The sequence below is a fragment of the Mytilus trossulus genome, chromosome 13 (assembly GCF_036588685.1).
Source record: "Mytilus trossulus isolate FHL-02 chromosome 13, PNRI_Mtr1.1.1.hap1, whole genome shotgun sequence".
NCBI classification, from domain to species: Eukaryota; Metazoa; Mollusca; class Bivalvia; order Mytilida; family Mytilidae; genus Mytilus; species Mytilus trossulus.
This window is the reverse complement of record NC_086385.1, coordinates 22,619,756-22,636,022: the sequence shown is the minus strand read 5'-3', so window position 1 is coordinate 22,636,022 and position 16,267 is coordinate 22,619,756. Positions and strand designations below refer to the sequence as shown.

The 16,267-nt window shown below is 32.4% G+C and overlaps 1 protein-coding gene across 1 annotated transcript in view; it reads left to right on the top strand.

Annotated features, from left to right (window-relative positions):
• Window positions 1–15,880, top strand: part of LOC134695230 (thyroid hormone receptor beta-like) — a 28,054-nt gene extending 12,174 nt beyond the window's left edge. The window contains exons 3-7 of the mRNA XM_063556442.1: window positions 1,152–1,293; window positions 6,799–7,004; window positions 7,500–7,619; window positions 11,848–12,106; window positions 12,590–15,880. Coding sequence (XP_063412512.1) covers window positions 1,152–1,293; window positions 6,799–7,004; window positions 7,500–7,619; window positions 11,848–12,106; window positions 12,590–12,849 — 987 coding nt within the window. The 3' untranslated portion in view covers window positions 12,850–15,880. The remainder of the gene's footprint in view (window positions 1–1,151; window positions 1,294–6,798; window positions 7,005–7,499; window positions 7,620–11,847; window positions 12,107–12,589) is intronic.
• The last annotated feature ends 387 nt before the right edge of the window (window positions 15,881–16,267 follow it).

Here is a 16,267-nt window from a genome sequence, read left to right as displayed (position 1 = left end):
ACACTTAAAACAATCTAACAAAAAAACAAATACTATATTTCACAAGTTGACATTTATTGAAAAAAAAATTGTAGAATTCGTTTTTTGTTAGATTGTTTTGAGTGTGAAGATCGCCAAGCTTCTTTTTTTAAGCAAGTGCTAAAAGGTTTAGTCTGAGATTACTCTAACGTCCAACGTCTGTTTTGCCAGACACGCTGGGGCCGTTGGACGTCAGAGTAATCTCGGACTAAAAGGTTCTGCTATTTTCATTTGTCTATAATAATATCTGTCAGTTATATTGTACAATATCTCATGTTTGTTGCTTATACTATCACAATTGTTAATTGTAAATGCCCCCTGTGGGACCCTGATTGGAAAAATAAAATATTTTATTTTATTTCATTTTCAAATGAAACCATTTAGTTGCTTCATAAGATGTACTTGTACACTAATTATATTATAATGTTCAGGGTGTTTGTTGTTATCATAAACATATTTATACATGTATATGTCGTGTACAAGTTGCGATTTTGTACAGGTTATGCTATGTTTATTGTATTAATATATGTTGGTCACAAACTGTAAAGTTTCTACGACAATAAGAAATTTGATTTGATTTAATTTGATAATAACAATATAACGACAAGTAAATGGTCAGTATCGCCAGCCTCGGTCTCATGGAAGCATGCTGGACTTAAGGATGTGACTTAGGTGATCTTTGGACAAATTTATAAATAAAGAATTCGAAATTGATACTTTAAGCTGGAAAAATATAAGTTACGAATCAAAATAAGCTAAAATAATATTGATAATAGGTCATGGAGCTCCTTTTCAAGATATTTGAGTTATAAAATATGGAGGGGGGAAAAGCTAACTCGGACTTTTACTTTATATTTGCATTGATATTATTTTGGCCTCAAATCAATAACAAGAGAGTCAAAACTTCACCTAAGTACATCCTTAAGTTTCCAAACAAAATTACTTCACTACTCAAACTCTGTGATAAAAAGGAGATAGTTGAAGCTGTTGACATCACATTGAAAAAATACTGCCCGTTTTTAAAGACTTTTTATGGTTAGTAATTAAATTGAGAATGGAAATGGGGAATATAAAACTGAATTATAACTAAACTGATAGAATAAGACATCACTCACTGTTTTTCATTTTAACAGGGATTTTTTCGACGCACAATCCAGAAAAACTTACAATACCATTGCAAATGGAACCAGTCGTGTATCATAGACAAAACAACAAGGAACCAGTGCCAATATTGTAGATTTAAGAAATGTTTATATGTTGGAATGGCTGTCGATTGTAAGTATTCTTCTTTACACAATACAACCTGTATAATTTGACTTTTAGTTTATGGAAATTCTAGTAATGTACTTATTCTTGTTTGGTCAGCCTTCCAGTACAGAAATTGAATTTAGCTCCCTGGCAGTGCTAGCATTAGTCTAGAAAGAAGATGATATTCATTACAGTTTCTATTAATGGCTCTGAGATGAAAAAAAAACTTTATATATTTGATGAAGAAAGGGTGTATGTGAGATAAACCTGTCAACCTGGCCGTATTTTGGATAACGTGGAGAAAGGGGTGTATGTGAGATAAACCTTTCAAAAAGGGTGTATTTTGAATAAACCTGGCCGAAAGGAGTTGTATTCGGAAACATGGGGAAAGGAGGTGTATACGAGATAATCCTTACATAAGGATGTATTTTGAATATTTCGGATAAATGTGTGGAAAGGGGGTGTATGTGGGAAAAACCCGGTAAACTGGCGTTTTTTTTGGATAACCATGTTAGAATGTTGAATATTTGATAAACCTGGCCAAAAGGAGTTGCATTCGGAATAATCTTGGGGAAAGGAGGTGTACATTAGTATGTGAGATAAACTTGGCAAAAAGGGTATATTTTGGATACTTTGAGGAAAGGGTTTGTATTTGGGGTTAAAGGGTTAAACATGAGTAAAAGTTAGTTCTCTTCATTTCCTTATCGGTAACACTGGTATCACATAATTTTACAAACTTAATTCTATTGAAAACAAGTGGGATTTTCTTCTTCTTTAATGATCTTAAATCCGTAACAGAACGAGACATTTAATTTTATAATTAGGGAGCTACCATTTGATTTTTATGGGGGGGCTAGGATGAAATTTGAAAAAAATAGGCAGGACAGGAGTTTTGAGTAAAAAAAAAGGCAGGATGAAACACTTGCACAAAAAAAAAGTCAAGATGACAATTGATGTTAAAAAAGTCAGGATAAACTAAAAAAACAAAAAGCAGGACCGGATAGAGTGAAAAATAAAAAGGCAGGACAGAGTTTACAACTAAAAAAAAATGCAGGACAAAATTTTTCATCCTAGCCCCCCCCCCATAAAAATCAAATGGTAGCTCCCTTATAAGAATGTTTCCTCAAGTCTTTTATTAAAACGTTTGGTGCTTTGTTGTTTTGTTTTGTTGATTGCCATCGCATCTGTGGTCGTCTAAAAACAGGATATTGTGTTGAATTAAGATATTTTTGAAAATACGTATTGCCTGCTCCTCAAACTGATAACGAAGTTTAAATTGGAAATCTATTTCCGTCTAAAACACGTTTTACACAAGTTGAGATGTTGTGGTTAAGACCCTCCTATTCATAAGTACATGGTATTTATTTACATAAGTACTGTATAGATATATGCTATTCAGGTCACTCTAATGGTCAGAGTTTACCTTAAATAAACCATTCGAGAGATTAAAAATTTGACCTTATACAAGGTCATGGGACAACAAATATTTATCTTTACTCCATATGAATTATTAAGTATTGAAGACAAGTAAAGTTAATCATACATTTTATAAAACTCTGGTGTGTTTTCTTTCATTTTTTGGTTTTTGTTAGTAAAGCCTTTTTATATAATACATAAAATATAATAAAAACTATGACACAATTTCCCATACGTTTCGGCCATTATGGCCTTCTCCAATAATTGGAATAAATTACAACTTTCAAAATCAAAATTGAAAACAATGTTCAAACTTAAGATTGCGTTGGCTAAAACCGCAATTTTAAAACGTGTGCATGTCATTTACTCAATATCTATTAATTATTCTAATAAGATTGAATTATTGAATTATTGAATGAACGAGGTATTATTATTATACGCTATTCCTTCTTTTTATAAACTAGGACGAGTTACGTCCGATACTGTTTCACTCAAAATATCTTTGGGTTGTAGAGTGTAGCATAATATTTTAATCAAAATTATTAGCATTTACAATTTTTCCATTTATGTCGAAAGTACGACATCTTATCCAGAACGTAATAACCATTCAACAGTACAGCTTACAGTGGCAGATCCAGAAATTTCCATAAGAGCCCACTGACTGCCTAAGAGGGGGTCTGCTCCAGTTACGCTTCAGTGATTCCCTATATAATCAACCATTTTTTTCCCACGAAAAGGGGGGGGGGCGGGCCCACTGTCCCCCCTAAATACTCTCCTGGATTGTTCTATTCAATTGAGTGGAATATTTCTGTGGAAATTGCTTGGAAGAGAATAACTAAATGTTTATAATTATATACTAGTATACAGGGTGGGGTGTTTGCCTCAAAAGGATAATGTTAGCGATATTTATCAAAGGTCAGTTAGTTATGTAACTACGCTCAATTTGTGGGTAGTGAAAAGCTTATGTTTTAATTGTCATTAACAAGTATAGAATGTGAAAAGACACAATGACATTCAACATTCATAAAATAAGTGTAGTGCCCATGCACTGAGTATATAGATATTATGGTATGACGTCTTTTTGGTTTTAAAAATGTCTGTCTCTTTTCGTCACGTTCACGTTCACCAATTGAACATTAAAGATAAACCGTCTCCAGTTTAACTTGGAAGAGTTTGATGACCTTTTCTGTTTCACTCCCAATGCCGTTGCATTCAATTTTGTTTTTTTGTTTTTTTTACCATCATAAACCTGGTCTAACCTTCATGTCGTTTTATTAAGCTCTTCGTAGTATTAAGGGCAAAATATTGAAAAAAGATCCTTGTGCTGATTGAGGAAATGTTATATACTTTTGGAATCGAAGTATCTTTTTTCAAAACCATAGATTCATACCTGCCAACTGTCACTTTCCCTCATGAAGGCTCCCAATTGAAATTTTTGAAACAGCAATTTTGTCCACAATTTAAAACAAAACAATATATTTAACCATGTATGTAGGATTAAATAAGCATGAAGCATAAAAAACAACATCAAAGAGAAATTGAAGTCCCCTTAAGGGTTTTGTAGGACTGGAGAGCCATCTTTCACGTAAAACCCCAATGGTCATTTTGAAATGTTGGCAGATATAGATTCGCAAAAAAGTTTAAAATGCTCGTGTCATAGATTTGTACAGGTTTTGTATCTATTCGCCTTTTACAGAACAAATGTCCTCAATGTTTATGAATACATTTTGAAGTAAGTTGTCGTTTTCTTTGAAGTCCTTCCATTACAATGGTCAAACATACTTATCATATTATAAAAAATAAATGGACACGGTTTGGAACATGATATATCTTCGGGCATTTTCTTCGTCTTTCAATTTACTCTGCTTGGTGGATTTTATACTTTTTGCTGATCGTATTTAGCAACCTCAAAGGGTAAACATTTATACAAAATGTTGATGACTAAATAGATAATTTCATTTGGTATGGTAAAGTATTTGGTGATGAGTACTATTTTTCAACAATACATTTTTAAAATTTTAATTTAATTTTCCAATCATACCTGTGCTATATAAAAAGTTACTGAATATTATAAAATTTCAAGTGATAATAATGTTGAATAAAAAGCCATTTTAAGAAAGCTCAATTTGTTATTAATGGCGAATGACTGTTGCTGAAATCATCTATCTATAACCATATTAGACACAGCAAGCTGACTATAAGTATGAAGATAATTCAACTTTTTAACTCCCTATAATGATATAAAAAAAACTTCATGCACGTTTAATACATACCTGCCAACTTTTCAAAATGACCATGGGGATTTTCATATATTTTCTTATAGATCTACAAAACCTTCATGGGGCCTTCAAATACATTGTCGTGTGAATGTTGTTTTTGGCTTCTTCATACTTTCACAAGCCTATAGCCATTCTAAAATTTATTGTTTTGTTTAAAATTGTGGACAAAATTGCTCTTTTTAAAATTTCCATTTGGGAGCCTCCATGAGGGGAAATCCCCCGCAAATAGTGACAGTTTGCAGTTATATTAATAAAGTTTTTAACATGAGGGACTTCTCTATTGTTGAAAATTCTTACCACCCTGTATATACGTCTTTGAATAATGTCATTGTTGTCTTGTTATGGCATACCCAAAATCACCCTGCAGCAAGATTTTGAATAACTTTTAGTTCAATGGAAGAAATGGCAAAACACAAATGGAGGGCAGAAAATATACAAAAGGTTCAATTAAATGTACATTTAAATTTAACCCTTGGCCTGAGATAGAGAATATGTTTACTGTAAAAAATCTTTGACCTTACACGAGGTCAGAGTTATCAATTTTACTGACCTCGTATGTTTGTTTTAGACCTATGTAAATAGTATCTCGAGTGTATCTTGTTGGTACACTAGTACGTTGCCAGAACAAAAACATGTACTCTCGGTCGATCAAAAACAGATGTTTTACAAAACTATACGGATACAAACCGTTTGAAAATACCGTAACATAACAGTCAGATCAGCGGATATGATTTTTCTTTTCATTAATCTTTCTCGCTTTAAGACTTAAAACGAGAGTCTGTAATGTCAGTTGTCTCGAGCTTGAATTAGTGAGATTGATAGGTCTTTCAATGGTATATTTAGACGTGGTGTAACAATGTCTTTTTATTCGATTAAAATATCTATGACTGTGTTTAAAACATAATTTAAATTTATAATAGAAACACAACAAGAAGAAAAAAGAATTGAGGTGTTCACAATGTTGAACCTCTGACTTTTAGCTCGGCTAAGCCTGGTTAACCTATGATTTGAAACTCGACTACGCCTGTTTTACCTCTGACTTGTAGCTCGGCTAAGCCTGTTTTACCTCTGACTTGTAGCTCGGCTAAGCCTGTTTTACCTATAACTTGTAGCTCGGCTAAGCCTGTTTTACCTCTGACTTGTAGCTCGTCTAAGCCTGTTTTACCTCTGACTTATAGCTCGGCTAAGCCTGTTTTACCTCTGACTTATAGCTCGGCTAAGCCTGTTTTACCTCTGACTTGTAGCTCGGCTAAGCCTGTTTTACCTCTGACTTATAGCTCGGCTAAGCCTGTTTTACCTCTGACTTGTAGCTCGGCTAAGCCTGTTTTACCTCTGACTTATAGCTCGGCTAAGCCTGTTTTACCTCTGACTTATAGCTCGGCTAAGCCTGTTTTACCTCTAACTTGTAGCTCGGCTAAGCCTGTTTTACCTCTGACTTATAGCTCGGCTAAGCCTCTGTTTTACCTCTGACTTGTAGCTCGTCTAAGCCTGTTTTACCTCTAACTTGTAGCTCGTCTAAGCCTGGATAACCTCTGATTTGTCGCTCGGCTAAGTCTGTTTGATCTTTAATGTTTTATTCAGACCAGATTACACTAATAAAAAGTCAGATGTAGTTATACTTTGCAGTGCATCTTAACAAAACCTTTTTTTTTGTACGGAGTCTAATTATTCTCGATTTTTATTTGGTGGGCTTATTTTTGTCTGACCTTTATTATCGATTTTTTAGGTTATTATTTTTAATTTTGTTAACCCAATTCAGACACTCCTGTAATATAAAAAAAAACATTATTTTTCCATATAATGTTGACATTTCTATTTACCCTTGCATTTTTTTCAGTGGTATTAAATGAAAAGCAGAGAAGAGCCAAACGGAAACTTATAGAGGACAATAGGAAAAAAAGACAAACTGATGATTTTAAACCAAAAGCTCTTGCGGATGGATGTTTGCATGAATTAATGACTGATAATGACAGATTGTTAATTAATGAAATAGTTCAAGCGTATGATCAAACAAATGTCACACTGCCACCAAAGGGAAGTGAGGTATGCAATATGCAAAATATTTAAGCTAATAATATTTTAAAAAAAATCAGTAGTTTTGTGCCATGATATTTGTAAGAAGCCAGTATTGTTTAATAATCTTTAGCCTCGGAGTTCATGGTTTCTTTTTCAAGCATCCACACGTATCCATTATCTATATAACATAACAGATCCATGCTACCCACAATTGTAAGGAAACGGAGTCGGTCAAATGTTGAGACTAAAAGGCATGTTCGTAAATTATCGAATTTAAAATTGAACAATGAGGTATTTAATATTTCACAGTTTTTGAGGAGTCAATGTATGCATAAATACATTGGAAGATAGGCGGAGGCCTGGATTAGATAAAACCTGGTTTAAAATTGGCGACAATCCTTCCTTGCTCCTGTATTGTCCTTTCCTTAAGTTGGTTATGATTATAGGTACTTTCAAGGAAAATTGTAACAGATCAGTTATTTATAGAATATATGTAAAGTATAATGAAAATTTGTGTTTTAGGTTGAAAACTCTGATCCTGAGCCACACAGTCCTGAAGCATGGCAGAAAATGGCGGAAGCTATGACGCCTTCCATTGTTAAAGTTGTAGAATTTGCCAAAGGCGTTCCCGGTTTTATTCAGGTAACTTAATGCATTTTTTCCCAGAACGACACATATTGAGTGCACTTACATTCTTGTTTTCATTGATTTTAAAAATATTACGACTTTTCCTTTGTTCGGGTGGATTTGTATTACTTTTGTAAACAAATGTTATACTCTAATTGTATCTCTAATCTGTGGACCATTGAAGCAATTAGCAGTGCTGTATTTATAATCTATTCTTACTTATATACATACCATGTGTCCAAGCTTTGCTTACAATTACAACACCCTATTGTACTCTCTGTTCTGTTAGTTATAATCTCAGCAAATGAATATTAAGAATAAAAATAACAAAACCTGCTACTAAGGTTAAATTTGAGGGAGTTGCTTTAGAATGTATGTACAGGCAATAATACCCTACGAAAGGTATGCCATTTTGGTGATGTTACCGTCTGCGACTTACAGTTCATCACTCGCGGTGGATAGGGATTGATATGGTATAATTTCCTTGCTCACAGAAACGGTATGAGCCAAGGCTCCAGATTAAAAACCACATGTGGACCCTATAGTTCAATTTTTTCACATTGTGACTTGGATGGAGAGTTGTCTCATTGCTACTCGTACCAGTTCTTCTTATCTTACGAGCTTCCGGCTTTTGTTGCAAGGTTAAAATATATTTATCAGTACTCCATCCCCAGTTTTATCTTATTAACACAACATGAATAAGTCCATGGTTTTGTAACAATTGTGTATGAGAAATGTTTATATGAAATAAATAAACATTCATGTTCGTTAATACATTATAGTAGTACATCACAGTTTAAAAAAACAAGTGACAGAAATAGATACCGTCTTTTTTTTTAGGAAAAGTTTATAGTGTGTCCTTTTTTCGCGGGAAATTTTATAGTGTGTCCATTTTGCTTTGTTGTGTATATGACATATTTTAAAGACTTTGTTTGTTTAATGACCCAAATTGACCTTATGGTCTGAACATTAACCATTATTTATTCATAAAAACTATATAGCCGAAGGGGTTTTGTATATTGCATAGTTTTACTAGTAGTATATAAGGCTAACATGACGTTTTCCTTTCACAGTAAATTTAGATTTTTAGTATTAATCAAGAAAGAGAGTTGAAACCTTTGACCAAAAGAATCTCAATGTTGACCTCGAATTATAGCCTTCTCAGAAAACTTGTAAATGTTGTACAAGTTTGCAAGTCATCTAAAATTTAAACAGTGTGGTCAGAGCGATTGAAAAATCAGATGTGTTCAGACCAAACGATTAAGGTGGTACCTAACACTACAGGGAGATAACTCTGTAAAGTCAGCTAAACGTTTTAATTACGTTGTGTTGTAAAGGGAATATTAAGCTTCTCAATGATCAAAATTTGTGTTTGTCAAATTGCTATATAACCAGTGTAATTGTTCTGACAAAACGGTTGGTTCAAAATTTTTGAAATTTTAATAGTTTTGTTTAAGGGTCAAAGTAAATACATTGTCCAAATTTTATGAAAATTAAACGAGCCAAATTAATTTTAGTGAAAGTGTTGGGTACCACCTTAAAATCCTAATGACAAATCAACAAAGAATTTTAAATGATGTATATGTTGAGACAACACTATTTCTACATTTGAGAGTTGGCATGAGCACTTACAAAGGTGTAAACAAAATCTCCTTAGCGCTTACAAAGGTGTAAACTTAATCTCATTATTTTTTACTCCAGCGATAAAGAAAATCTGTACAACTCAAGTTTAGCAAAACAAACCATAATTATAAAACAAAACAAAAAACTCCCGGCGAAAAACTATAGGAAGAGGCATACTTGGATGTTAATCAAGAATATTTTATGTATGATACACTGGCATCGTTACTCGACCTTTCTTTTTACTTGAATGGTACAAACAGATAGGTATATCTGAAGAAGACTAAATACTATATGTGTTGCAAAATGTTTATATGTTACATAACCATTTGGAGCAATAACGTATGTTTAAATTTGACGACAGATAGAGTAAAAAGGAAATTATTATAAAACACAGGGAAAAGGAAATTATATTTATTTTGCATCAAGATATTAAGAGTAATGCAGATTATAGCTTTAATGAATGTAGAAGGCGGACTTTGACCTCATCATAATAAATGTAGGAAAATCAGGCTGAAATTCAATTAATTTAAATGGGAAAATAACCAAACTATTAATTGAATGGCCTTAGTCATGAACTGGTGAAGTGAAATATAATACAACGCCTACTTTTAAAAAATCTATCTTAGTCAGCAGTATGAATGCATTAGATGTTGACCTAAGGGGTCAGGATGAATAAATTATTGTCCTGTGTAATGATATACACTTTTTACACTGATATAAACCTAGATATGTGACCTAAAACTGGACGGGTCAAGGCAAACAGTTTTATATGGGAGATTTAAACCTTGATGTGTAAATTAAAATGGTCAGTCCAATGTTTAACATCGGTATCAAGTATCAAGTGAACAGAAAAACATTATAAAGTTTGGTGCGTAAATTGGAAGCACTGTGTTGACCTTAAAAAAGATGTTAAATAATATAAGATTGAGAAAATCAATTGCAATTTTAGTCAAATATTTAGCCAGCATTACAAAGAATTGCAAAGGTAAAGATTTCAAAAAAGCTTTTATATAATTTTTGAATTATTTTTTGGTTTATCGGTTTCAAGGGATATATATGCATGTTCAACTTTTCATTTTCGGGTCCAGGTGGTTGCAGATTAAGAGTCTGCTTGGTTCTCAACCTCTCTTTTATTTACACAACATAAAATGTATGGGAACGTTATCCAGTCCCTTATTAAATTTTACATCATATTGTTATAAGAATTGATGTTCTCTAAAAAAATTCGGAAAGTGAAATTGGAACGGCAAACAAATTGAAAAATTAGAAAGATTTTCAGATATTATCTCAAAGAGCGGAACAGGGATTCATGACTTTTGAATGCCAATAGAAATCGGCTCTCCCTTGACACCATTTGCGAGTATGGTCTTGAGGAAACGATGATAGTCCGTCGGACAGGGACGATAAATGGCTGACCCGTGTTAAGAGAGAGCCATATCTCTTGCACGTTAAAGACACCCTTGTAGATTTCGAAAAAGAGTAGGCTAATGCCGCTACAAGGCAGCACTCGTATCCGCAAAGTGGAAAGGGATTAATATAAGTTGCAAAACTTGTTTCCCAATCCACTATAAATAAATATGTTTAAACTAACTAATCGTCAAACGCGGATTCATGTCTTTTGAATACAGCCAATAAAAATGGTCGTACTCGGTTTTATTTATTTACAGTTACTGAACTTTGCCAACAATAAGGCAAATAGAAATCGTCAAGATCGTTTAATATAATCAATTTCTTAACTTTACCCATCATAAGTGTAGGACCCCAGTTTTAATACTGCAGCTGAAACAGTTTTTAGTAAATTACTTTTCTGTGGTAAACTAGGTATTTATGTTTGTGTAATTAAGCTATATATAAGCAGATGAATATTGCAGCCAATAAAACCATGTTTATCTTTTATAGTTGTATACATTTTGATGTCAATCTGAGTCTACTTTTTAACAGTTGTATGTAAATGATATCAAAGTCTGTCTATGTTTTACTGTTGTATATAGACGATCTCAAAGTCTGTCTATGTTTTATATTTGTGTGTAGAATTTAGATGATCTCAAAGTCTGTTATTTGTTTACAGTTGTATGTAGATGATCTCAAAGTCTTTCTCTTTTGTTTACAGTTTTGTAGATGATCTCTTTCTCTTTCTCTTTTGTTTACAGTAGATGATCTCAAAGTCTGTTATTTGTTTACAGTTTTGTAGATGATCTCAAAGTCTTCCTCTTTTGTTAACAGTTGAAGGTAGATGATCTCAAAGTCTGTCTATGTTTTACATTTGTATGTAGATGATCTCAAAGTCTTTCTCTTTTGTTTACAGTTGTATGTAGATGATCTCAAAGTCTTTCTCTTTTGTTTACAGTTGTATGTCTTTCTCTTTTGTTTACAGTTGTATGTAGATGATCTCAAAGTCTTTCTCTTTTGTTTACAGTTGTATGTAGATGATCTCAATGTCTTTCTCTTTTGTTTACAGTTGTATGTAGATGATCCCAAAGTCTGTTATTTGTTTACAGTTGTATGTAGATGATCTCAAAGTCTGTTATTTGTTTACAGTTGTATGTAGATGATCTCAAAGTCTGTTGTATGTTTACAGTTGTATGTAGATGATCTCAAAGTTTTTCTCTTTTGTTTACAGTTATATGTAGATGATCAGATTTTGCTGCTGAAATCCTGCTGTTTAGAGGTTATGTGCCTTCGAGCTGCCTGTCGTTATGATGCTGAGAAAGAGACATTATTAATGCATAACGGCATGTTAATTAACAAATCACAGATTAAATCTGAAGGATTAGGAGTTTTAGTTGAACCCATTTTTGAATTTGCTGTCGGTCTCTCAAAGTTGCAGCTTGATAAGACGGAACTGTCATTGTTGTCTGCGGTGCTATTAATGCAGTCAGGTAAGAATTCGAGTTCATAGTTCAAAGTTTAATGAATATTTGATAAGTTACGATTTCGATTCTTGTTTCAAGATTAGTTTTAACTTTTAACGTTTGAAAAATCTGGTTAAGCAGAAGGTTCTGAAAAAACATTCTGTTAAATGGTTAATAAATAAAGGAAACAGTAGTATACCGCTGTTCAAAACTCATAAATCCATGGACAAAAAATAAAATTGGGGTTAAACAAACTAAAACCTAGGGAAACGCATTAAATATAAGAGGAGAACAACGACATAACACTTAAATGTAAAACAGTTAAAAAAATTAGTTTTACTGTTTTCTGTAATGTCATACCAATGTCACTAAGACGTTTGAGTTTCATCTTTGTGCTTATAAATACTTACACAGGCAAAGAAAGCACAAGGACAAGTCGGCCCTTGTAATTGTGAACTTTATTCAGTTATTCTACCCAACGTGTGACCACATGTGTTTTGTTTATTTTAGATCGTTCCGGACTTAAAGAACCGGAAGCAGTTGAAAAATTACAAGACGAAATCCTTGGTGCTTTCAAGCGTTATGTTGCGGAAAAAAGGCCCCACCAACCAGTACATTGGGCGAAAATTTTAATGAAAGTAACAGACTTACGTACAATTAGTACAAGACATGCTGAACGGGTACTTTGTATACGTCTCGATCACTCCGGTGACGTACCATCTCATTTGTTGAATTTATTTGATAACAATGGCGGACAGGACTTCCTGTGATAGAACAGACTGACGATGCTATGCTGAACTGATTCACTGAATTATAACGAGAGTCACGTAACAATGTCAAATAAACGACTGCTGTGATCATGGCAACTCAGGGACCTTCAGTATTGTATTCGAAGTCAAGAGTTTTGTTGAGAAATGTATTTTTATATTTTACTTCAAAACTGGAAAAATGAAACGATATTTTTCTGCATCAGCAACGTGTTATTTATATTAAATGTGTTCAGTAATAACCTATTTAAATTAAAATAGAATGACGGAACTGGATGGAACAAAAAAATAAGTGTTCAATATCACGTGGCTTGTATAATCTTGTCATAAACAGATTGAGGATTGAGTTGTCTGACAATGTACAATTTCCGAAGGGATTCTGTTAAATGCCATTCGCATACTTGCCTAGAATGTTGAACTGGTTCTTATAGTAGCTATATCTTTAGAACAATTATTGAATGTTTGATGCAAGTTGATGAAATTATTTTATGTTTTGTTTTTATTATGTGCTGCCTGTTATGTATTTGCATTCATGTGATATTCGTTAAATATATACTCATTGGTCCCAATTAAAATATGTTGTGTTACTATAGCCCTTTCTCGTTAATAGTTTTCAAGGTGGAAATTTGACTTGAAGATCTAATTTTCTAACGAGTTATTCTCCTTTGTTTTAGCTATGCTTGTTATTATTCTATATCAAAGAATGATCTTAATGTTTTAAAACATAAATTTGGAATATAAAGTCACAATATTTAAATAAATCATATTCTATATGAATAAAATCTCGCCAGTGCTCTCCATTGTTAAAAAAAACTAGATGGAATAATCTAATCAAATTATCACTTTGTCTAGTTCAGAATTTGATTTATACTGAAACTGAATATTTTAAGAGATTGTATTTGTCTCACTCAGACCTTTTTTGTTTCCATTTGAAATATTTAGTTATTTATAAATTAAAAGAAACTTATTTGTAAGTTTATACGAAACTGTTATAAAACATTTGCTGCTAGATATCCTCAGATCAATGGATACCAAAGTAGTGTCCATACGCGGGGTAAGGGAGGTAATTCATATATGAATTAAAGGGAATTAACTCCAACCGGTAAATGAATGTGTGCATGTGTATGTTGTAACTCTATGGGAATTTGTTTGTTGACCTGCAATTTGAATGTGTCTAGTTGTTAGGGGAATCAGGGTAATTGAGGAGATTTCATAAATTATTTTAAAAATAAATTCTAAAAAACGCTTGTGCTTGTTCCAACGAGTTGCTATGGTAACATTTAGTATATTCCTATTCTTCAAATTTTATTACAGGTGATACCATTTGAATATGTATTGAGTACATACAAGTTGGCTTTGCTTGTTTGCTCAGATGTATTTGATAGATTTGAATTCTTAATTAGCTATTGAAAATGTATAAACAGCTTGGTTTATACCAACATTGTATATCACCATTTTTGATTGTAGTAAACAAATACAATATGTATTTTACTTTTCATCCAGCAAATAAGCATCTTAACTTTATTGTACTTTCTACAACTTCGAATATATTTGTTATAACAAATCATTTTTTCTCTCGTGTCTTTTAGTTTATTTTGCTCACGACACAAACTATGCAGACAGCAGAAACTCGTTTCTTTAGGAACATTTTACTAATGGTATAATGCATAACACTTGTCTTTGAGAAAAAAAATCATATAACGTACGAATCATGGTAGAAATAGCACACAAGAGAGGGCTGCATTATTTTAAAGATCTTTAAATATTGATGTACATGTAGATTGAAAATTAACATATTTTGTTACAATATGTTTTTGTTGTATCGATTTCCAAATATTTTACATCTACTACAAATTGTTTTTCTATGGTACTGCATCTTTGCTAGCCAAGGGTTATGATCCACTCCCTGCTCTGTGAAAAGAGCGGGAGTGGATCGTAACCCTTGGCTAGCTAATATGATGGTACTGTGTCTTTAGAAATATGTTTCTCTATGGTACTGTGTCTGTAGAAATATCTTTTTCTGCTTATATCATGTTGTTACCACTCAGGGAGGCATCACATTCTATTGTATTATTTTTCCTTAAGATGATTGTTGTTTGGATTATTTATATCAAAGTATTTTAATATATAATGTTTATTCGCCGTTTACCAACATTCAGTGTATCCATCTTTTGATTGGCCTTTAATCTCATTACTTATAAGTTATAAGAATTTATCGTCTTCTTTGGCAGTGTATGCTGATAGCAGTGTTCTTGTAAAAATTTCAATATTTTTAATGTGCCTTTTATTTGACAATGCTCACAAAACAATTCAGGGAAGCTAGTACATATTTGATATACATTTAAAATGTTGATGTGTTGCACAGTAAATTAGTAAGATTGAATAGACAAAAGGTTCACTTATATAATTATGTTTTTGTTATCGAGTTTAAATTTTTAAATTGTATTTTTAAACGCAATGTATTTACCCGGTCACGTGTGAACCTTAACATGTATAATCTCAGGGATATAGAATGATTGACTGTAAATTGTTGAATGTACTATTATTATATACTAGAATGGAGCCAAGTTTCAGATGCAACACATTAAAACTAGTTTAGAGACTTCTTATAATGTACAAATTGCTGTAAAAACAAGATCGACATTATACATCAGATTTATATTTTCATTGTGTCATGCATTTTAAGAATTATATGAATTTCATGAATTTTCAGAAAAATTGTTCTCACTTCTCAGGTATATTGTTAATTGTTGGAATGAAAACAAATTTGGTTCGAAATTTAAAGCTTTTATTTTTCTGTCAAGATAGTAATAATTTCTAGTAATTTTTGTCCCAGTATAAATTTCTGATGTTTTGCAGATATCATATTGCAGTATTTATTTAAAGGTACCAATGATCAGAATGTTATACTCTGTCTAGTGCTGCAGGAAACAGTGCTTTAATAGTGCTATCGTAAACATTCCACTCAAAACATAAAGAAAAGGCATCGTCTTACTCCCTGAAATCAATTAACTTTCCTGATTTGATTTGCTATTTAGTCGGTTAAAGTGCTCTTCACAACTCACCTTTCTCTGTTATTATATACTTACTTTCTACTAAGTGTTATCTCTTTTTGTCTACGAGTAACCTCCTTTTGCATTGTACCGTGTCTCAGAGTCAAATCTTATTTAGATAGATGTTCAAATGGTATAAATGTATGAATTTCGATAGAGAGCCCTGAAAGGTTTCCATATAGGAACTCCTGCTCAAGGGTAGAATCTTCTTTAGAAATAACAAGAAAACAAAAGACGCGGTAAATTCAAAATCGTTTATTTATAAAGAATACATAAAGAAATGTTATTGCATATACTTGCGGTATATAAGTATAGTTTTATCCATGTTGAATATTTCTTGATTATGAAAGTTGAATATTGTGTGTTTA